The sequence below is a fragment of the Acanthaster planci genome, linkage group LG01 (genome assembly GCF_054643075.1).
Source record: "Acanthaster planci isolate LZ-2023a linkage group LG01, COTS_SCS, whole genome shotgun sequence".
In the NCBI taxonomy this organism is placed as follows: Eukaryota; Metazoa; Echinodermata; class Asteroidea; order Valvatida; family Acanthasteridae; genus Acanthaster; species Acanthaster planci.
In genome coordinates this window covers 37930333-37953917 of record NC_141777.1, presented here as the reverse complement: position 1 = coordinate 37953917, position 23585 = coordinate 37930333, and the positions used below count along the sequence as shown (strand labels likewise).

At 40.0% G+C, this 23585-nt stretch overlaps 1 protein-coding gene across 6 annotated transcripts in view; it reads right to left on the bottom strand.

Moving 5' to 3' along the window:
* Positions 1-23585, bottom strand: part of LOC110980574 (uncharacterized) — a 51947-nt gene that overhangs the window by 10016 nt on the left and 18346 nt on the right. For 2 of the 6 annotated variants that reach the window (XM_087135022.1, XM_087135028.1), the window contains 6 exons: positions 14263-14552; positions 13418-13540; positions 8271-8498; positions 2346-2494; positions 1690-1846; positions 555-920 (listed from right to left, as the gene is read on the bottom strand). In XM_087135022.1, coding sequence (XP_086991148.1) covers positions 555-920; positions 1690-1846; positions 2346-2494; positions 8271-8498; positions 13418-13540; positions 14263-14496 — 1257 coding nt within the window. In that variant the 5' untranslated portion in view covers positions 14497-14552. Of the gene's footprint in view, positions 1-554; positions 921-1689; positions 1847-2345; positions 2495-8056; positions 8206-8270; positions 8499-13417; positions 13541-14262; positions 14553-17408; positions 18045-23585 lie in introns of those variants that run through there. The other 4 variants (XM_087135031.1, XM_087135035.1, XM_022237394.2 and 1 more) reach the window with 4 other exon arrangements.

Sequence of the window (23585 nt, the reverse complement as noted above, 5' to 3'; positions counted from 1 at the left end):
ACATGGAAAGTGTTTTTAAATAATTGCTATTGTTGTTATTACTATCAGAAATCAAGAGTTTCTGTTTACTTTTTTCATTCTTTTTGTCTTTTTCTTTTAATTTCACAACATTGAAAGCGATTCTCACACACACAGGTGACAATTCCAGATAGGGCATTTGTTAAATAAGTGATTTTAGATAAATTAAAAGAAAAAATCTGGACAAACGTGGTTACCTTTGTCATCCAAAAACCTTTCAACTTTACTAAATTTACTAACAACAGTGACAGACGCAAGTTATTTAAGCCGTTTATAAGTTATTATGATGAACAAAGAAACTGACTGGAGTGGGCTTCGAACCTGCAACCTCTGGAACACCAAACCAGTACATAACCAACTGAGCTAACCAGCCCTGTGTTGGTGGTTCATCCTTTCTGTCTGTAACTCTGGTTCTAATGTACTAATTGAAGCTTATGAGATCATGAAATAGGCCCTCAGCAAGTTTTTTATGGTTACATCAGACTAGGGTCGTTTGAAGTAAGAAATTTCTGAATGTAGGTGATGGTGACCCATACCTTGTGTGCTTCCAGTCGTTTCTCCATGTGTTCCACACTGCCGGGGCACTTGATGCTTTCCGTGGCAAACAGCTTCCTCTCCATCTCCGTTAGCCACACCTTCAGCTGCACTATGACCTCCTCCACCTCCAGAGTCACCGTCATGACCTCCTCCGAGCTGGCAAAGACAGCTGGGTCCCCTGGGGAGCAGGTGGTGGCCGTCGGCTGCTCCAGGCGAGCCTGGAGACTGGCCCACTGCTCATTGATGGCCTGGAGCTTGGTGGAGACCTCGGCGGTGGTAGAGGGGCGGCGGGCCACGATGCGATGGGCTTTCTTGTTAAGTTTAGCCCGCGTTACTTCTCGGAGGTGCAGCTCTTGTGTATAACCCTGGACAGTCGTCAAGAAAATAGGTTAATTATAAGGAAAAAAGATTTGTGACACTTTGTGACTCTCACCTGATTGGAGAATGTCAATTTATTTGGATTCAACAAAAAGCGCAGTCTAGAATTGTGGTGAGCAGACGCTAATGGAGACTTTTGGTCAAAGAGGGCAGCGGACACACTACTTCAAAGCATGGCAGATATCAAGGAGAACAATGCTTCAAAACAGAGATGAGAACAGCACTTCGTATTATGTGGTGACTTTGATCCAAACATCCTGTCCGATGGACAGAGGTTGGAGTGCAGCAGTCTGTATTTCCTGCCATTGAAAACAATGTAGTTGTATCATTCAGCTGTACGTGTAAGTCAGTGTTGTATTGGAGGTCCATCACAAGTCCCTGCAAGTCCATCACAAGTCATTCACTCTTACCTCATTCACGAGCTATTCCAATAAGCTGTCACAAAAACATTTTGGGGGGAAGAGATGAAGCAATGCCAAGTTTACCAACAGTTATTCAAAAGAACTTGTTATGGGCTACACTGAGTGCATGTATGTCTGTACTGCCAAGAGATCAAGTACAACATAGGCACGAATCTTGGACTTAACCAAAAATGAGGAAATATCCATCTTGACAAGACTTTGTACAGTGTTTTTCACTTTCAGTGGCATGAGCGGGAAGTGAAAAACGAGGAAATCTGCTGATCCAAGGAAACGTTGCACGCCCGACAACACTTTCTGACTTGTAGCTCACCAGTGCACATACTTTGTTCTTTACCTTAAACATCTGTTCCATCCTCTGATCTGACTGGCCTTTCTGGCTGTCCGTCACAGCCATGTTCAGCTCACTCAGCCAATCGGAAAGCTCCTCATACAGAACATCAAAGTCGGGGGAGGAGCTACAAGAAGAATCACTGGCTCCAGTCGAGGCCAACCTTTGAGGGTAGGAGGGAGCATTATGTGTGAAAAAAGGGACCCACCTGGATGAACGAACTCAAACTATGGCACTCAAGAAACTGTCAAGTGAGCGTGCTGTGTCAAATTCCGATTCTGATTAGGCCACTGATATTTACAGTCATAATTCCAGAGGAAAGTGGTATCGTAAAAGGGTTCCTGACAAATAAGATATGATTATCCTAAATGAAGCCAATTCAAACTCTCAAAATTCTGAACAAAATAACTTAGTGTCCAGAGTTGGTATCTGTTTTGAAAAATAAAATCTACACCTGAGCTCTTCCACCAAGATTTTAAACAATTGGAAATTTTCGTACAAAATAATCTGATGGCATTCACGAGGATCCTTCAAAGGCCAAAAATAAATAAGACAAAGAAAAACACCAGGCGACTGCAACTCTTTGCACATTTGCCTAAATGCGCACTTCAGAGAAAATGCCGGGAGTCTCCATACCATACTGGTTCTGGTTTTTCACTTACTTGTTGGATGTGTTGAATGTGTCCACCTGCTTGTTCAAGGCTTTCACACTGACTTCCATGGGAGAGTTGCGCCGCTTGCTGTTCTGAAGGCGGAACGACATCTGCTCGATCGAGTCTATGATCAGCTCAGCATCAAATGACCGGTGACCCTGCATTATGGAGAAAAATAATGGCAGAAAGTTTGTTCATGGCAACGGCAAAAATAAAATTAAATCATACTTTCTTATATCATAATATTATTAAGGCCTTTCCAAAAATTTCTGAATGACACTAAATTTATACTGTTTGAAGATTTTCAAATAATGACTTCTGTATGACATGTATGATTTGTACAGTAGACATTTGATGTACATGTAAGGAGCACTGTTATTGTAATGACACCCTGTTGTGGAATCCAAATGCAATTCCCAAGCCCTAAGTTCCCCAAATTTTGTTTTCTTTGTACTTCTGGTTCTTTTATGACAGGTTTTGGTTTGTCACAAGCTACATTGTATGGCCGGTACCATTTGGACGGTTGACTAATGATAATGGATAACAATGGATAACTCATTTTGTCAGACATCTGTTTTTCGTGGAATTGTGAAGAACAGCACTGAATAATTATGTGCAAATAACAATCTATATAGCACATGATTTAGCATGGATAAGTACCAGTACATGAAACTTTAAAGCAATCACATACATAAGTCTACAGACTGATTTTCTAATTTAAATGCTTTAAACCTGTACCAGTACATGTACATGTACATGTAGAGTTTCATTTTAATGCCATCACTTGAGATTGCCATATGTCAAATGAAACAAACATGGATATGAATGCAGTAAGGTCAACATGTAGGTCAGATACAATTCTGCATGTACATGTAGATGAGGTTATTTGTACATGCGAACATTATGTTAACCACAATGCTACACTGGGTTAGATTCTTCCTTGCAGAAGAGAAGTGTACACGTACAGTACATGTAATGTAGAAACTATTACTGAGAGATTTTCAAATTTTAAGTGAACCAATGTCACAAATACGTGTACCGTACTTCCATGTTGATAAATGACCACCTGGCAGAAATTAAAAAAAACAATGGTGGCAATAATGTGAAAAGCTGGGTAGATGTTGGAAGGACTGAAAGACTTGTGGTTTTCAGAAGTGATACACGGTGTGTGCAGCAAAAGAGGTGAAAGAGGAAGACAGAAGGTCACAAGTTCTTTGGCATTACATGCATCTGAAGATAAGGCAGACAGTAGTTAATGAAATGCCTGTGTACAATGTGTACCTGGTATGTACACATTTTGAGGAGTATTAGGATGGTCTCCTGTACAGGACATTTCCTTCTCATTAGGGAATAGTGAGAATCCAAGCAGACTAATTACCAACTTGATTATGGGCCATTCTATAAATTAGGGGTCCAATTGTTTTGTGTGTGTCCCTGTCACTTCTGACATATGACTTTGTAAGTTCAGAACACATTCTGTAATTTCAAAGGTAATGAATAAACAAATAGAAATACAAACACATAGTTTGGCATCAATTTCAGTGATTTAATGTCCAATTACACACGTCAAGTGTAACAAGGATGCAAAAATGTCACACCTTTGGACCCTGAAATTGTAGAATGACCCTTATACATGTACATGAACATCTCAGTAATTACAATCCTTAAACAAGATGACATAGCAAGTCCTCTTTTTACCTAGTCTAAGAACCAAGTATTGCATCGGACAAGGAGTGATGTGTAGCGAATATCTATGGACATCACATCACACATCTGATATCGTCACATCTGATATAAATACATTGTACATGTATGGTATCTTCATCCCGACAGATGCCTGCTTCTGTATGCTGAGTCACTCTCCTTAACGAGGTTTTTAATTTGGAACTCTTTGCAACACCAATTTCCCAAGCCTGTTCATGAAGCTCAGCCTTCAAGTTTTGTACACAAATGGTTCAAGGGTTGCTTTATTGCCCACTACCAAGAATTTAAAGTCTTAAAAAATCATCTCTTGAATTTTGAAGTACAATGTTACCAGTACTTAAATTTACACACCAGTACATGTACGTGTTCAAGGCCAAAACATTGTGTCTAAAGAGTGCACCTGGGATGGTGCCCAGGACCCGATACCAGACTAAAAATGGTGGGTACCACTGGGTACATGCATCCGGTTCTTTTGTTTTCTTTTTATACACCGGTGCTATGGAAACCTTCTTTGTCAAATCTGAGAGCAGAAGTTCTGAAAATAAAGAAAAACTTTTCACTACCCAGTATGGTACTTCAACATGTACATGTACACATATTTCAAGTGATTCAAAACATTGCTTTTGCATCCAAAGAATGCATCAAAAACTTCTTCTTTTTTAAATATGGGAGTAAAGCATCCATGTGGTGGGAAATAGTGCTTCGTGTCTGGTTTTGAATAATCAAACTCATCAAAGAACACCCAACAATGTCCAGCCATCTAAAATACATGTACATGTATGCACTATAACTGTCTGCTACATGTACATGTACAATGTACATGTATACAGCAAAGCTCTAAAAGGAAAGAATCCCAAAGTACCAGTACAGTCAAATAATGGAAGATTGGACCCCCAAGTGTCAATACCCAGCGGTTATCGAGAACAATGACGCTTATTGCTTGCTACTGGTAATTAGCCCATTCAACCGACTTGCCATGGTCTCACTAAAAAATTCCTGGGGAAGGAGTATGAATTAAATAGGATCGTCCTCCACATGCACACTGGTAATTGTTCCTTTAGGCACTGGTACAAGAATGCACAGAGTACACGTACAATAGAAACATCTGTTACGTCAGAGTGCTTTAGAGTTTGTACACAGTGCACAATGTATATTGTATTTGGGGTTACAAGCAGTGGGAGTCTCTAATGAACGAAATGCACCAAAAGACCCTTTCACTTGAGTGCTGAAAACAGGGGTCCCGTGTAATGAAATGGCACTGACATCATGATTGCAGAGATGCGCACTGTACATGAAGTATCGATCAGGTGATGGTGTATCCTTGTCACCAGATCGCAAGGATCTCTGTGTGATCGTCACATGGATCCAGACCTCCTTCAACATTTCCCATGGATGCGAAATCCTTGGGCTTATAAACCAGGATTAGTTGTGTAAAGCGAGCGATTTTTGTAAAGTTAGTGTGTGTTGAAGTCCAGTACTCATTCACACCTTTGGTTTTGCTGTTGCTACCCGTATCATTCAAGATGGCCGTCCATGAAAATCGCATCCATTAGTGATGGTCTTCTTGCCGTCTAGTCCCACGCATGCATTAGTACAGTGTCTTTATATTTGAGGGGCGGGACCAAGATCTATGCAGTTTGGGCCTTAACTGGAGCCACAAATGCCAAAAACACACAGGACTTTCCTTTCCCTTTAAAAAATTCCATTTGAGCCTTGAATTGGATAAAACTATTTTCTTGACAGCATTTCCGATGATCAAGCTTGACATCTTCTGTTTATAAATCAAACACCTACATTGTGCACTGGGCCCTGGCAACAAGGCTATCACTAACTGGGAGACTGAAGATCATGCTGCTATGTGAGTCCAACGAATGAAAAACGGCTAGAATTGTCACAAAATCAAATTACATGGTAATGTACATGTACAAAAGCTAGCAGACGGACAGGTGCATACCGGTAGCTAGGGGAGCCAACGGGCAAATGTTTCCTTGTCGCTGAATTTGTATACAGATGTCGTGGAAACTTTCCAAAACGCAAGGGAGTACATTGTACCAGTACATGTACTGTATGTACATGTACATCTATATGGCAAGAAAATCGCTGGTACTGTACATGTACCATAAACAATGCATACATGCTACTGCACATGTAATAAAGTTAGACTGGGGCTATAAATAGGTTCCACAGGCTTAAAGTGACACATGCAACTGCACAGATAAAATTCCCTTGCCTCAATCTTGAAAGTTCTATTTTTGGATCTGAGGTCATATACTGTACTAAGTAAATCACTGAATCTTGCAGAGAAGGCAATAAAGGAAATTGTCTTTCCTGCTGACCTGACTTCTACTTGTTTCTCAAAATAGTCTTGTGGGAGCAACCTTCAGTGAACAAAGTTGTTTTTTTTAATCCTGTGAAAAAGTCAGGAAAAAACATGAAGACTTGTGGCGAGGTTAACTTCCATCACATAAGACTGAGTTCATCTTGGTCAATTTGTACCAGGTCCAGGCGTATGGATGTACTGTACATGCAGTCTGACATGTACATGTACATGAAGGTCAAGTAAGATGCAACTTCTGTTAAACAACAAATGTGACATTAGACCACAATCCATTTTCAGTGCAATGTGAAGCAAATGTGAAGTTTATCCACTGCCCAAGAAAATGTTGTCCTTCCCAAGCCATATAAATAAAACCCACAGATTTTTTGAAAAATGCAAGCATTAATTAATCAATATCCAAATATAAATGTACCAGTATGTACTGCTTGTGACAGCCTACATGTACATGCACCGGGTACTGAAGACCTAAGTACCGGTACAGTGTTCTATATGTACCTCTATCTGGTTCGTAAGTGTGACATCACTTCAGTTTAAACCACACCCACTGCACACGTGCACTGCACATAGTTACATGCATTGATTGCCATTTATGTGGAGCCATGGAACCGGAAGTTAACACGCAACTTCTGCGATCGTCCAATGACAGCCTGCGAATCGTGGGCGCGTCCGCCTTTGTTACGAAGTCACTTACGAACCGGATACATCTGAATGGCTGCTACCGCTACATGTACATGCAAGTACAATTCAAACATTTTTCATTTTCACAGTCGTACAGTCCTGAACACTTAAAAATTATCACTCCAATGAAAAAAAATCAGTGTCTGACTTTTAATATACAGTACAAGTAGTCTGGGTGAAGGGTTCCATGTACATTGATATTCAACATTGAATTCTGTCCCTCCATAAGAGAACTGAGTTTAAAGCATTTCTACACTGTACAATGACATGTACAATGTAATGTACATGTACAGTATACATGACAGACATGTTTATGTAAATGTATACATTTTGTTGCGTTCAACAAAAATAAAAAATATCTCCCTCTGCAATAAAAATAACAAAAAATTTGAACCTGAAAAATTCATGAAAACCTCCTCCATGAAATCCTACTTTTCTGTCAACAATGTCAGGGCAAATTACATGTACATGTATTTTTCCAAATATTAAGCAGTACATGTAGTTCAAGTGAATTGTGTGCAACATAAACATTCCACATTGCATAGCAACGTCACATAAACAGACGCAGTTCAAAGATGTGATTCTGAACACTAGCAAGCACAAACCTGCCCATACAAGGACACACAGATACGGTTCAGTGACATCCATCACAAGTGTGTAACCCAAGCACTGTTACAAATCAACACTGGCTTGAACCCATACAAACCATGATCGGAACCACAGAAAATTCCCTAATGAGGGGAAAAAACCCACGCAACAGAGCAAAAAACCAGCGGAACACTTCCTGGTTAAATACATGTAGCGCACACTGTCGGCCAACTTCCCTACCCACACTGACAAAAAAGATGGTGATAATTAATCTCTGCCTAAACCTCATGTGTTATTTTGCATTTAGCTTTCAGCAGACTTGTTCAATTTCACTGTCTTCAAAATATATTTAAAATGGTAGGCCTACAGTGTGTGTATATGAACACAGCACACTAAAGTCAAATGAACTTACCAGACACACACTAATATAAATCCTGAATGGGACATCCCAACCAGAACAACTGCAATTAGAGACTGACTTTATTAGAGCCTTCCCCGATGCAGTGAAACTATGACTGAATTCACCCGAGCAAAAATATCAGCACAGGAACCGGTGCGTAAATGTGACTCAACACTCGCTGGCCAATGACGTGACCAGAAACTAGCGGTCAGGAATAACTGTCAACTACCTTCGAGTCTGATCTGGTGCTAGTCTCCAGGGCCGCCAGCGCTTCCTCTAGCTGTCTGAACTGGGTGTCTAGCCTCTCCTCCAGCCGCTGGTACTGCCTGGCGATGAGGTCCACCGTAGTCTGAAGGTTGCTGGCAAGGTGGGGGTACTGGTAGATGAGGTCTTGTCCCCGGAGTATAACGTTGTCTTTCAGATGCTGTCGGGTCTGAAGTTCCATACCAAAAGCCTAAAGGAAAACAGAGTGTCAGCTTGATTACAGTGATGGAAAAAAAATTGACAACAGGATGTACCTATTTTTTGCAGTAACACCGCTTGGCATTTTTCCCAGGCCAGCTTTAAATGCAGTGAAAGCAAACAAGGTGACTAATGATGCATCATATTCAGTGTTTTTACATATACTCCCTGTCAAGATGCATCACTGGGACACATGGTGGAAACTTGATAATTTATCTCCTTGAACCTTTCATATAAACTAATCAGTACAGAAGACCTTTCGCAGGTCTTGCCATGCCCATGCTTTGTGAAATTGAAGGGGCACTCCAAGTTGGTACACTCTTGCAGCAAGCTGACCGACAAATTGAGCAGGCAATCTGGGCCTATAAGTGCTAGTTGTTGGCAGTTTGAAAAAGACATGTACATGTACTGGCACAATCCTCTCGTGTGAGAAAATTTCCAACACAAATACTCGTATTTTGGGGAGTTGAATTAAATATCATATTCAAAATCCATGAATTTGTTGAATTTGTCTTCTCGGATATGTTTGTTCAGTGAAATACACTCTTAAGCAGGTCACACCACGTAGATCCTGATAAATTTTGAGCGTTTTTGTCAACGATCATAAAGTGTCCAATACCATAACTGCATTGCTCTGAGGCAGCATTATACACATACACGTACATATACATACATGTATACATGTATGGCAGAGACCCATTACCACAGCCAAAGTGAAGTGGATTAACAGTATATGATGAAGATAAGAAAATATTGTTATTACATCAAGACCGGTGAAGGCCAAGTCAACAAAATTATCCACTTAAACAGGATTTCGGCAAATCTCATTAATGTACCAGTACCTATTTCCTGATTTGTAGTACATGTACATGCATCATACTGGTGTTGTATCTGAGACCTTGATGTCCAAGACCAACACTGAGACCGAGGCATGTGAGACGAGACCAAGACCCAGACCCACTCCTTCACGGACCGACCGAGACTAAGACTTCAAGACTGAAACTTTTGCAGGTCGACACCGAGACCAAACATTAAATATGTATTCCATTTTATACAAGCAACATAGGATGATAAAATTACATGTATACCGCACATATAAAATAAAGAAATTACGGAACACAAACATGAACAGATTAAGTTAAATACTTCTTCAAGACTTGACACTTTTCATTTTACCTCTGGGAAATACAATGACGTTGTGATGAGCTGCAGACTTGATACCATTAGCAGGTGTATGGTTTAATTATAACAAATGAACTCCCAAGCCTATTTTCATGTACATTTAATTTCAACTGAGATACTGGTCCATGTACAGTATATGGCAAACTGGTACATGTACGTACATGTAGTTATACATGTACGTGTCATACAAACCTACGGTATTGGGAATAATGTCAAAAGTACCGTTACCCAAAATATGAAATGATCTTTACGTTAATGCAAAATGTCCCAGTGATACTACATTAATGATCACTGGACTCGTTAGAAAGGTCAGTTAGCGGAAAAAATTACCGGTACCTGTGGGGCACAGTGGGGATGTACCCGGTATTATAATTCCATCAGTGCTGAACACATGCTGAAACAAAGCACTCTGGTGCAGATACCGGTTAGCCTGATACAAGCCAAGTTTCCATGTTGTTACCGGTAAGTCTGGGATACTTTGTGCGGGGCTACTGCCAAAACTTGTGAATTTGTTTTACAATGAACATAACGGCGTAGAATGAATGCAGAAGCCACCAGTATCCCGTGTGTCCCATCAAGGTTTCCCATTGGGTACTGAGGAACATGAGGTGGTCCCTAATTTTTTTTTAATAAAACCAAAGTGCCTGCAGCAAATTACCGGTAGCCTTGGTCAAAGCATCCATCACTAGCTACCAGTACACCGCACCGATAGCTATTCGTTTCAACTGATGTTTTTCATATACATGTACATTGGAAAATTTAAAAAATCATATGCAAATCAGCTGAACCCGAATGATCGCCTTAGTTCAACCTTCCGTGAACATGGTGAAAGCTTCAGTTTGTCTTTATTTTTTGCATGATTTCTTGCAACTGACTTCATATGCAAATGTAAAATGAGTGTGGGCGTGCACTTTATAGATTGTCCAATCAGAGATTATCCCAATTTCATCATATTGATATGCAACTATATCATCAAAATATAATGCTGGTTAAGCTTGGCTGAGTCATGGCTGAACTGCATTGGTGTACTAAAACTCTCTTTATATGCACCGGTAATTTATCAGTTACTTGAAGTTTTGTCTCGATCAGCAGGCAACCATGAGGTGTGTGAGTCATGTTAACGACGTCTTTCGTGTGAGTTGAATGTAAATTTGATCTTTATTCTTCGTGTAGCCCTTCCCGTGCATGCTATGCTGCAAGGCACATGGGACGACTCAGGAACAAGTGGAGAAGACGTACAGCTTATATTACGGTGAAACTTTGGACTACTTCTCCATGCTTTGATGTTCTAGACCTCAATACCTGGGAAAATTTCACTAGTGAGTCAACAATCTGAAACACTCCACCGCATGCAACACGCGCTGGGTTCTACACACACACACTTGTAGCATGATGTCCATGACCACATGGTTGCACACAGTACATGCAGCAGTTACTCTGTTAACCAATGAAATAAAAATCTTTTCAATGTAAGCTGGGGTTATTATCATAACGAACACCGCCCAAACCTTTCTGGAAACAGATGAACCCAGGCATTCGTCTTGATTCAACTTATATACATATCCCGCGTGAGGTCGCTGTTCGCCTTGATTTTTCCACCAAAAACATGATTCAAATGGATAGCTACATGTAGCATGTACCATGTATCTAATGACGAATGCCTTGACCGAGGGTAGCAGCAAATACAAATGTTAGTGATTGTAATGTACATGTACATTGTACATGTACATACGTATTGGGTACTCTCACTCTATCGACTATAATGTAAATAAATCAATTTTATATTCTGAGGCCTTCTTTGCTAATAAATGACTAATAAAAAATGAAATATTCAAAAAACAAAATGTTGGACTTCTTTCGTATTTCTTTCTTTTTTTTAAGTACATTGTGCATGTTTTAGTACATTTTATGCATCTTCAACTTGTTGGATTGCAAACAGCATGTGTTCCTGATGCCTTAGCCTCCATGTACTGTACATGTACTGATACCAGTACGATACTCAGGCATACTGATGACAATTCAATTGAGGGTGTGGCACTAGACAAAGCTTTGAAATGCTTTGAGTTAAAATGAAAAGTTTGGAAGTTCTTACAGGCATGCGCAACAATTGAACTGTTCATATGTACATGTAAATTTCAAGGAAAAAGGGCGCTGTCAAACTTAAAACAATCCCCAATTCCCCAAACAACCATGCATGTACATGTCCATGTGCCAGTGTGGTACTGTACATGTACAGTATGTACACATACATGTACATGTACTAGTACCGTACAGTACACCTGGGAGATATCACGTCGGCTTACATGTACAATATGTACTATGTACACACTGAAACAGACAATGTAGCGAGTATTGTCCATTTGGTCAGAGTTAGATTTACACTGAGTACAGTGCACCTTCCTTATCACAATTTGCATCTACTTTCTTCCATTGTGCAGGTAAATGTACATTGTACATACATGCCTTTAAGTACCATGTAGTACATGTACATGTAGAGTAAACTCGGGCTAAGTTAGCACTCTTGGGACTCAAGAAATTATGACGAATTATGCGATGCCGACTTAGAGTTTACCGTGTGTATAGTATCTAAATGTGTGCTTGACTGTATTTTCACATCCCTCGTAAATGATGCATACATGTCATGCATGTGGTATTCAGTCAAACTGAAGCATGCATGATTACAGGGGATCAAGCCTTAAAAAAACTTTTACTTCTTCACTGTCTTTAATCTTACGGGGTAAACTTGGTAGGTGATAGCGTAAAATGAATGTTTTATCTACAGTGCCTGCATCAAAATCATTTCAGTGTTGAACAGCCTGCATCTTAATAAGAGATCTATGACTCTTTTACTGGTAAAAAGTGTTTAGTTTTAAATGTCAAAATTTTGCCTCTGAAGATAAGCTATCAAAAGTTTAATGGTGAGAATGGTAAACACACATGTAATTAAACACCTACCAGCAGATTTGAGTGGTTGAACTGTCAAGAAAGTTTTGCTTCCAGACCAAATGTCTTAAAATTAGAATTACATGTAGTTAATTGCTGGCGATATCCAGCAAACACCCTTGATCCTGCTTGTAATTATGAAAAATTCTTTGGGGAGGGAACGGCAAGTAAATCAATTTATAAGGTTCAACGATGCTTGATGAAATATTGATCCATCTGGACAGATGGCATGGTCTGTATTTTTCTAAGCTCAATCCCTGATTGCCAAATTGTTGGCATGCCATCCAAATAAAGACCAAGTTATATGTACATGTAGTTCATGCAATGTACTTGTAGCCTTTATAGCCACTGCATTACAGTGCTGTACTACATGCAGGAATGGCCCATGCCATAGTGTACATGTACATTGTACCTGTATACACATGTACATGTATTTTTCAAGATCTGAAAGAAAGAATACAGAGCTGAAATCTGCGATATTTTTGTGCCATACCGGTTTATACCGGTACTGAAAAACTGTGGACTGAACAAATTTCCCTTCTACAGGAACACAACACCAGAGGGAAATCACCCTTATGTACTTGCAAGCTAACTCTTGCACGACTGATGCGGCTGTCTGAGTCAAGTGGATGTGGCTGACAGTGGCATGTGTGTCTAGGGGAAACATGTTCTTCATAGTCGCGATCAAAACATCCAGATGCAGCTTACAAATGGCTGTAAAGCTAAGGAACTCATGCAAGTTGTCAAAGTTTGCCCGGGTGTCATCTGCTTTTATGACATACGTACCAGGTATTTTTCCAGCTGTACTCTGATGCTGAGTGTGTTGTCGGAGGGTGCTTTCCACTGCTCTGATTGGTCAATGGTGGCTGTTAACCAGCTGATCAGTCTGTCGAGATCTTCTTGGAATTCCTGTGGAAATCAGAATAAACACAAGATAACTTTTTAATTTCAAACTGTTTCAAGTCAACTCAAAAACGTTCAATATCTCAGGTGTAATTTAGCCTGCACCGTCTGTACAGACCTGTACAGTAAAGATAGCCGTGCTACCCCTATTTGAAATTTTTATTTCATTACATCTGAATAAGGCCACTGAGTTGCTGCCAATTGTTGCCTGCACACACGTACGATACACAAAGGTTTTCAGTTACATTTCAGTTTTCAGTTTCATTTCAGTTACACACTGTACATGTAAGTTACTGGTTAATGAAGGTAGAATGGGGCTAAAAGTAGCCAACGAAATGCCAACACCTACATGTACATGTAACAGGTGCATGTACATGTATTTAACTGTATTAGGATACTGGTACAAGGGACGGCGTCATGCAGACGCTGTTAGATTTTTTTTGGTGGGGGAAGGAGTACATGTGCGAGCACATGCGTGTGCCATCAGCTACATGTATATGCACAATGTATGGAGCTTTACACACTCATATGCATCCCTTTTGTATCAACCTCTCTGTTCCCTGAAAACTATCGGTATGGTACATGTAGATCCACCCCTGAGGGTCATGGACGACTCAAACGTTTAATACACCAACGAGAAAACTGTTTTGAGATTTGTTTGGACTGGATATGTTGGGAATCATTTACTCTATTATGTTCAATATTCAAATATACATGTACATAACTACCTGGCACTCGGCTACAGTAGCAATGTCTCTGACTCCATCTCTCTGGTGTCTCTTCTTGCCTCCTTGATGATTACTGGTAACTGTGGCGACCCCGAGACGCCGCCTGGGCCGAGCCGCCTTCTCTGCTGATCTGGGGGAGGAACGCCTCTTTTTAGTGAGAGGTGAAGCCATGCCAGTCCGCCTCTTCGGTTTGGAGGTTGGTCTTGAAAGGATGAAGGGCGAGTGAGTTGACATCTTGTTCTTGAGAACTGATGCCACGTCTAAGAATGCTTGTATGTTTTAATGGTAATCTGTGGAATATAAGGTGGAAAATTCAATTACATGTACCTGTAGTGCTAACACTACATGAAGATCCTACAGGTACCGGTATGTACAGTTTTATACGAGTACCTAAACACATACATACAGTACAAGTACATGTACATTTATCTTTCAGCAAACTTGAATCTTTGATCTTGATCAGTCAGTCCATGACAACAGGATTTGCGGTATACAACCACATACAGTACAGTACTGTACACAATGTACGGTACATACATGTACATGTACTGTACGTGTACAACGCTACAGTACAGCCCACTGCACTCTCTGTCTGTTCTATGGGTAAATGTACAGTATCACATCTACTGCATACATGTACATGTGTATGTACATGTACCTGTTAAGAGCAATTCAGAGCTCCTCACTACATAAAGTATTGAAAAATTGCGATGTGTGACGCATTTGCTTGAGAGAAATTCATAATCCCACTCAATCCAGTTGAGCAAGGAGTATATGTATACATTTTGTGTTGTGTGTCTGTGTCCTGTGAGCATATCACTTGGCCTCTACCTCATGGTCCACAAATGTAGACATATGTGTATGGGTGTCTCTAATTGGGGCCAAATGTGTGACATGGTGGTCAAAATTTCAAAATTGTCTAAATAAATTCAAAACTTGTTGATATGTAATTGATAGGTACAAATATGCACTAAATGTAAATGATTTTTGCTTTGAATAACTACTTGACGTGTAAAGACTCCATTTGTGCAGTAGAGCAGCAAATTGCTGGTACATGTACCGGTAAATATTTGACGTGTAACAGAGAAACCAAATATGATATGATGGTTCTATGCATGCCAGTTTTGGTTGGTAAAGGTTTCTTTCCAACTGTTGCCAATTTTGGTTTGTGTACATACATGTACCATGTATTCTAATCACAAGTTGTTTTTTCTAGATAGGGTTTCAGGTGGCATAAAAATGGGCAAGTATTTTCCCCAAAAATTCACTCTTTGGCTATTTTTTAAATTGTTTTGCAAAGTTTTGTTTGGTTTAACACAAAGTTGCTTAAATAGCAAATACATATGGCACAGCTCATAGGTATGCATGCCATTTAGCTTGTGCATCTTTGCCAGAACAATTCAGTGTTTTGAAGTTTTTAGTTTAAAGAGCTTTATGGCTCATTTCACGTACCGGTATAACAGAGAAACCGGTTTCTGTTACAAAAGTGAAAACTGTCACAATACAAACATTAATTCAAACTGGGAACTGCATTACATTTTGTTTAACAATGGCAACATTTCATGTCTGCAGTCAATGAATAGTGATCTCAAATTAATTAGGGATACAAATTTACTCTAAAACCTGTCCATATTTCTGATGAATGGGAATTAATGCGAAGCAATTTTGATGTCATAAAGCATTATAATTGTCATCAAACACTGCACATATTGCATTGGGTTCAACATTTGTGAATAAAAAAGAAACCTTTTATAGTGCAAATGAACAAAAACTAAGGATTTAGGCGTATAAAAGAATTCTTGTTAAAGGAAAACCTTGTATTTAAAATGCTGTTATTAATGAGGTTGGACTGCCATGACTAAACGCGTATAAAAACTTGTCACGCACCCACTGGCCTACTCGAAAGTTAAAAACATAACTTCTGTCTTTACTGGAGAAAGAAGAAAATTTCAAAGAATTCAGAGTTGCAGAGATACATGTACTTAGATGCCGGTTCACATTTTCATGCAAGTGGAATGCAAAGAAAGTTTTATGGAAAGAAAGTTTTATGCCAAAAAGTTCAACAAAATGCCAACGTCCGATTTTGTGATTTGAGCTGTATGCTAATGTATGTATGTTGAGGACGTCACAGCGTGCCGGCCTAGCGGACCATTCACAAAATAGCACCAGCATGCCGAGTCGGCGCGGCACACGCGCGTCGGTGACTGTTTCCCGAGAGGCGTAACATGCATTGCCCGTTTCGTGCTTTTTTCAGCAAATACGTTGAGTTTTAGGTAAATTTTACCTTCATGTCTGAAAATCAAAATTTCTCGATGATGAAGGGATGGCGGGAACTTGGCATTTCTGTGTCATGTGACGATCACATGACAGCGCATGCAGGCTTGCAATATGATCCTGACTCGGGTGAACGTTAGAAGTTGCACGAACTTTTTTATTTACAACGTAACAATTTTGCAAGTAACCAAAATATTTTCTGACGAGAATTGACAGGGATATCTTCAGAAATGTTTGGGATCTCAGATACGAGTTAGTAAGAGGTATATTTGGGGGTACTTAGAGTTGATATTTTAGGTTTTTGAAATGAATCGGAACAGCCTTTTGTTTTTTTTACAGCCAAAAATGATTTTAACTTCGCAACAACTGGAGAAATGAAATGTTACATTTTTACATCAGATTATGAAGGCACCTGTACTCTCAATTAAAATGAATTTCATTTGGAGATTTATCCGATATTATCATTTACCTTCTGTTGATAGCTTAGTTAGAAAATAAACGATTTATTTTTTTTGCCAGTGGCATGAAATGTCTTATGAAACAGGTCATCGAAAATGTCACACTAAATACCGAAAAACAGTGAGAAACAATGAGCTTTTTCCCTTGTAATTATTGTGTAAATCAACATTTTTCTAATGTAATCAGCACATACATGTATTAATTGACCAATACGTATGTGAAACTGGTCTTGTTTTAAATGGTCATGGTAATTGTGATGTACCTGAAATACACACTGGCCCCCATATTAAAAGACAGACCCATAACTGTTTCATTCCCCATTTCACACCACACACTGGAATACATGTACAGGTAGGCTATCACAAACCATATGTTCACAAGATTAAAATTATCTTTGACGCTCCCATACTCACGTGAGACTGCAATAATGGCTTTGCCTTCCACAGAAATGCCTGGTCTACAGGCAATGTACCGGAACCATACCAACCTGCAAGAGCACAACTTGCTTTACATCTGACTGGGATACTTTGGTGTTGCCAAATTTCCTATGCGGACTTTCAAAATCTCTTATCACACCCACCCCCACGCCAACAAATGCCGAGGGCAGCCCAAGGATTGGTTGGTTTTGGGCTGAGGGGATGCCTCTGAAGTCCAAGTGCTTGGCAAACAATTTGGTGTCAGACTTTGGCCAATGAGCCATCTGCGTTAATGATTAATCAAGGTAATGTGGAGGAGCTCATCTGAAGAGTGAAACATGAAACCCTTTTTCAAAAGCAATTAGTACTTCAATTGGCATGAATTATGTCCAAGTTCTAAATAAACCAAATGGAATGTTTGTGTTCCTATTCTTTAACTCATTATTCTTTTTCCTACATAGAAATGAAAGAACTGAATGAAAAAACTTGTGCCATACATTAACGTGTACTCGTACAGTACCATAGGTTCCAGTTCTGTACATGTACATATACACAATGTACATGTACAAGTGCTTTGTATATACGTAAACCATCCCTACGGTTCCCTCAGTTTACACTAGTTTGGTGCCATTTGCTGGTTAAAATCAAATTTAAATCTAAATTTCAATTTTGCTTTTCAATTATTTTTAAAGAACTTTTCAAACCAAGTCATTTTACAGTGTGCAAACACTCTTGTACGGAAAAGCTTTACATATACACATGTAACCCAAGTGAACCTTGGAAGACGTGTGAAAAGCTACATGATGTATTTGTTGAATGAATAAACAATTTGTCATTTTGACATACTGTACTTGTAAAATAAACTTAATTAATGTCATTTACACGTACAGTACATAAAATTTACCTGGCTCATGCACATGGTCTGATAAAATAATTATCAATATACTGATATGTTGTTAAAATGGAAAAAGATCTACGTAACATGTCCTAGTACATGTACAACGGAACATATACATGTACACTGTACCTACATGTACCATACACTACCAGTACCTCTAAAACTCATTCCATTTTATGAAGGCAATAAGAAAATAATGTATGAATTTTCTGAATGTTTACAATGTACAAGACTTTCTACTTTTCAAAGACAAGGATGACAAACAGAACGGCAAAAGCTTTAAAAATTTATTGCAATTATCAATTACCAGTAGTTTATTTTATCAAAGTAATTCCTGTTTCAAAAAGCAATTAGTTGCTGACCTTTTGCTCAGCACAGTGGCATCCCAGTTCCCTGCACGGGTGCAGTCTTGGCAGTGGCTGTAGTAGCGGCTACTACATATAAGTATAGGAGTGTGCGTTATTTCTAGCCACAACCAGAAGGTTTGGATGTAGCTTGTGACTCAATGCCTCCAGCAGGCAAAATTTATTGGGATGAAATGTACACAGTAACAGAGCCCACGTGTGGAAACAATAACAGGCTTGGATATTAATGTAGATAAATTTACTAAGCATGTACTCTACCAGCAAGTCCATCAACTTGATTAGTTGGCCCACTGAAAAAAGTCCTGAATTCCAAGAAAAAACCTTCAATGGTGCAAGTGTATTCCATGTATTCCTAAATGGTCTACCAGTATACATGTACATAATATGTACATACAGTAACAGGTTTTCAACGACCACCCCCAAGAAGAACACATCAATTTATACGAGAACTGGTCACAAACAAGTTACATGTACATTATACCCTTACTTGCCAAGTCCAATACATGGCTAGAGATACTGTACATCTACATGTATTTAGGATAATATCTACTGTATTGTGTACAAAGGGAATAGTGTAATGAAACCTTATTCCAAGCTCCAAAACAAGGCCGCACGGTTCAATAAAGATTGATCTTGGACAAAACGCTGCGGCCATTTCAAGATCAGTTTCCTTGAGAATATTCCAAATTTGTGTGGGTGCAACAGTGAAGGTCATCGATGACCAATTGATGTGGCACTGAACCATACATACATGTACAGTATTATGGGCAGCGGCTTGTAATTGAAACTGTGCTGAAGTGCTCAACAGTAGGCAGGAAATAAATCAGAGTTTGCATGATGGAATGTAGAGTAAATGTGCAACTTTGAAACAACATGTCCCGCATGTGTCTCACATGAGTACCGTAGAAACAGTTCTTACATGTACATGTATGTACTGTACAGTGTACAATATGTACAATGTGAGTACATACATGTATATGTACAGTACATGAACTGGTATGTACAATGTACAATGCTATTGTCTTCCAATAAAAAGGAGCAAACTAGAAAGTACTGTCAGTGACTGTGGCACAAACTTGTACGTGCATGTATGCATGTTATTTTTTCCTTATCCAATCAACGATAAAATGTACATGTAATGGATGAATTGCACATACACAGTACATGTACGCACTGTACATGTGTAGGCTTACAAAAAATAAACAAATTCCTGAATTGTATATAAATTTTATGAATTTTTAAAACGCATCAAAAACCTACTGGCACACGTACCGGGTATCCAAAACCTGCACTTACTGTATCTATTCACTTTACCTTTAAAAATTACTGTGTTTGAATACACAAATGCACACCACAGACTAAGTCTTCGATAATGGAAGACAACCTCATTCCCAGGGTCTGCCTCAACCCTGGTGTAACAAGACATTTTCACGGTTCAAACCAATTGTTGGCTGGACGTCAATGCCCCAAATCACACTGCTGATCTGCATGAACAATGAGCATAAACAGTACATACAGTCTATGCTTTAGTATGCACAAAAAACTTCCCCCTAAATAAAATGCAAACCCAGGTCGCTTTCGATGTGAATGACACTGTCGTTGCTGTACCATCCCTTCTGCTTTTAAAATTAATTTTTCCCTTTTTTTTGCAACAACAAATTTTCCACAGATAGTTGTATAAATGCTGAATGAATTATAAATTCAAAAAATCAACGATGTACACAATCATTCATGGTCAGCTCATCTCTTTGACATTCCGAAAATTTCCCTGCCCGACAAGCACAATGACACAGCAAGCCACTGACAGTCCCCGGCCTGTCCCTGAGTCAGCTCAGGCCATCCCTGAGCCATTCCTCCTGGGCTCTTTGCTGGGCATGACCTTTCAGAGCACAGTCTAGGCCTGCAGTGACTTCTAGCATTTACATACAAGTAAGGTACATGTACATGCACAATACGAGCCGTCATTGGCTCATGCTTGCATTCTATGGCAACCTGTATACCGTTCATGAATCAGCATCTTCAACTCTTTTTGTTTAATTCTACATATACATGTACCAGTTTGCACTCTTTGAAAATGATGACTGTATAGCCAAGAAATTATTAACATTAATATCAATAAATGTAATTTTAAAGCCTTAAAATACAGCATGCAGCTCCATTCAAACGGAAAGTTTAAACGGTATGACGGTAACCAAGTGAAATTGTGGGGAATGTTTATCGCCTTAAAAAAGAGTGAAAAATTTGGTTGAGGACTTAACATTTGGGCTTTGGTCTAACTGTACACGTACATGTACCAACAGCGATGGAACGGTTTTAATGTGGGGGAGGGGGGGGCCAAGCCCCAGCCATCAGACTGAAAGGAGTACAATATTCTAAAGTTGCAATGTACATGTACATATACATGTACCTCCAATGGTGGGCCTACTGGTACATGTTTAAAGTGGAAGGGGACATTATAACTACCTTCTCAAAGGTTGGAGGGGGAAAGGCCTGTTCAGCCGCCGGTTATTATTCCTGTAGTACATGTACATGTTTACACATGTACAGTATACATGTACTGCTGATCCCAGTTGACTGGGTTATGGGGGCTACATGTACTGCTGATCCCTGTTGACTGGGTTATGGGGGCTACATGTACAGTCTACATGTACTGCTGATCCCTGTTGACTGGGTTATGGGGGCTACATGTACAGTCTACATGTACTGCTGATCCCTGTTGACTGGGTTATGGGGACTACATGTGTTGAAGATACTCATTATTGCAGCCACAAACACTGTGGGGTCAAATGTTGTCCCATTGATGCAGTTCCCACTTCTTGTCCCCTGAATGCAGGAATGGCCTACCCACAGAGCTGATGCCAGAAACTTACATACTGGTACATGTAAGTGGCTCGGAAAGCCCACATCTACCGGAACCGTACACATGTAACTTAAATCAACAATTTATGCAGTTCAAGTTTCCAAAAGCTACGGTTCGTGTGCATACTCGAGCATATACTGACGTGAAATGGACATGGATTTTAGTGTGGGATAAAATAACCACAACGTGCTGTGATGTACATGTAACCACCCAGTTTTTCAAAGTGACACATGTACTGTGTACCTGTACCATTTCTAATGAAGACTTCATTACAAGCTGACTTTTGGATAAGCTGCACGGTTAAGCTATTGAAAATGCCGACATCAAACATCGTACCTGTGCATGTACCCGGCACCTGTATAACGTTTTATTGATATCCACTGCAAGTATATTCACATTGTAACTTTATTTGTCACTCCATTGGCACTTAGCTACAGCACAATGTACATGTACATGGACGTACACAATATGCAGTATTCCAGGGCATGTGTGCAGATCTTACACACCGACACGGTACACATGTGAATATGAACATGCACCAGTACAGATACCTAGTGAGGACATGTAAACAAAAGATGTTTACACTAAATAAATTACAGGATGTAGGATGCGAAGACATTCTGTGGACTTAATTACCCATGTCCACAGGACATTTCCCCTTCTCAGAAAAAGAGGTTTAGGGGCATCTTTGGGTGAGGGTCATCTGTCGTACAAAAGGAGAGGAACATTTAAGGAAACCTTTTACACAAACCCAAAATCATGTTTCCAGTTCCAGAAAAATTAGTCTTTTCACCAAGTTTTCGTAACTCTACAACAAGAAAGGAATGTCCACACGGTACAATTGTAGAATACCCCGCCACTCACCCCTTCTACCTCGTAACTGGCTACAAGGTCAAAGGTCACATTTGGTTGTTGACTGCCTGATGTCATATTCGCATAGCTGCCAACTCACGACTTCCTTTGGACTTGGACTTTTTTTGCCCTTTTCCAATGAGTTTCTGCTCTCCCCGCCCTTCTTCTCACATGAATCCACGAAGCCATCAACCTGGCCATGTCATATGATGTCATATCTGCGTAGCTGCCAACTCACGACTTCCTTTGGACTTGGACTTTTTTTGCCCTTTTCCAATGAGTTTCTGCTCTCCCCGCCCTTCTTCTCACATGAATCCAGGAAGCCATCAACCTGGCCATGTCATATGATGTCATATCAGCGTAGCTGCTAACTCATGACTTCCTTTGGACTTGGACTTTTTTTGCCCTTTTCCAATGAGTTTCTGCTCTCCCCGCCCTTCTCCTCACATGAATCCACGAAGCCATCAACCTGGCCATGTCATATGATGTCATATCAGCGTAGCTGCCAACTCATGACTTCCTTTGGACTTGGACTTTTTTGCCCTTTTCCAATGAGTTTCTGCTCTCCCCGCCCTTCTCCTCACATGAATCCACGAAGCCATCAACCTGGCCATGTCATATGATGTCATTTCAGCGTAGCTGCCAACTCATGACTTCCTTTGGACTTGGACTTTTTTTGCCCTTTTCCAATGAGTTTCTGCTCTCCCCGCCCTTCTTCTCACATGAATCCAGGAAGCCATCAACCTGGCCATGTCATATGATGTCATATCAGCGTAGCTGCCAACTCACGACTTCCTTTGGACTTGGACTTTTTTTGCCCTTTTCCAATGAGTTTCTGCTCTCCCCGCCCTTCTTCTCACATGAATCCACGAAGCCATCAACCTGGCCATGTCATATGATGTCATATCTGCGTAGCTGCCAACTCACGACTTCCTTTGGACTTGGACTTTTTTTTGCCCTTTTCCAATGAGTTTCTGCTCTCCCCGCCCTTCTTCTCACATGAATCCAGGAAGCCATCAACCTGGCCATGTCATATGATGTCATATCAGCGTAGCTGCCAACTCACGACTTCCTTTGGACTTGGACTTTTTTTGCCCTTTTCCAATGAGTTTCTGCTCTCCCCGCCCTTCTCCTCACATGAATCCAGGAAGCCATCAACCTGGCCATGTCATATGATGTCATATCAGCGTAGCTGCCAA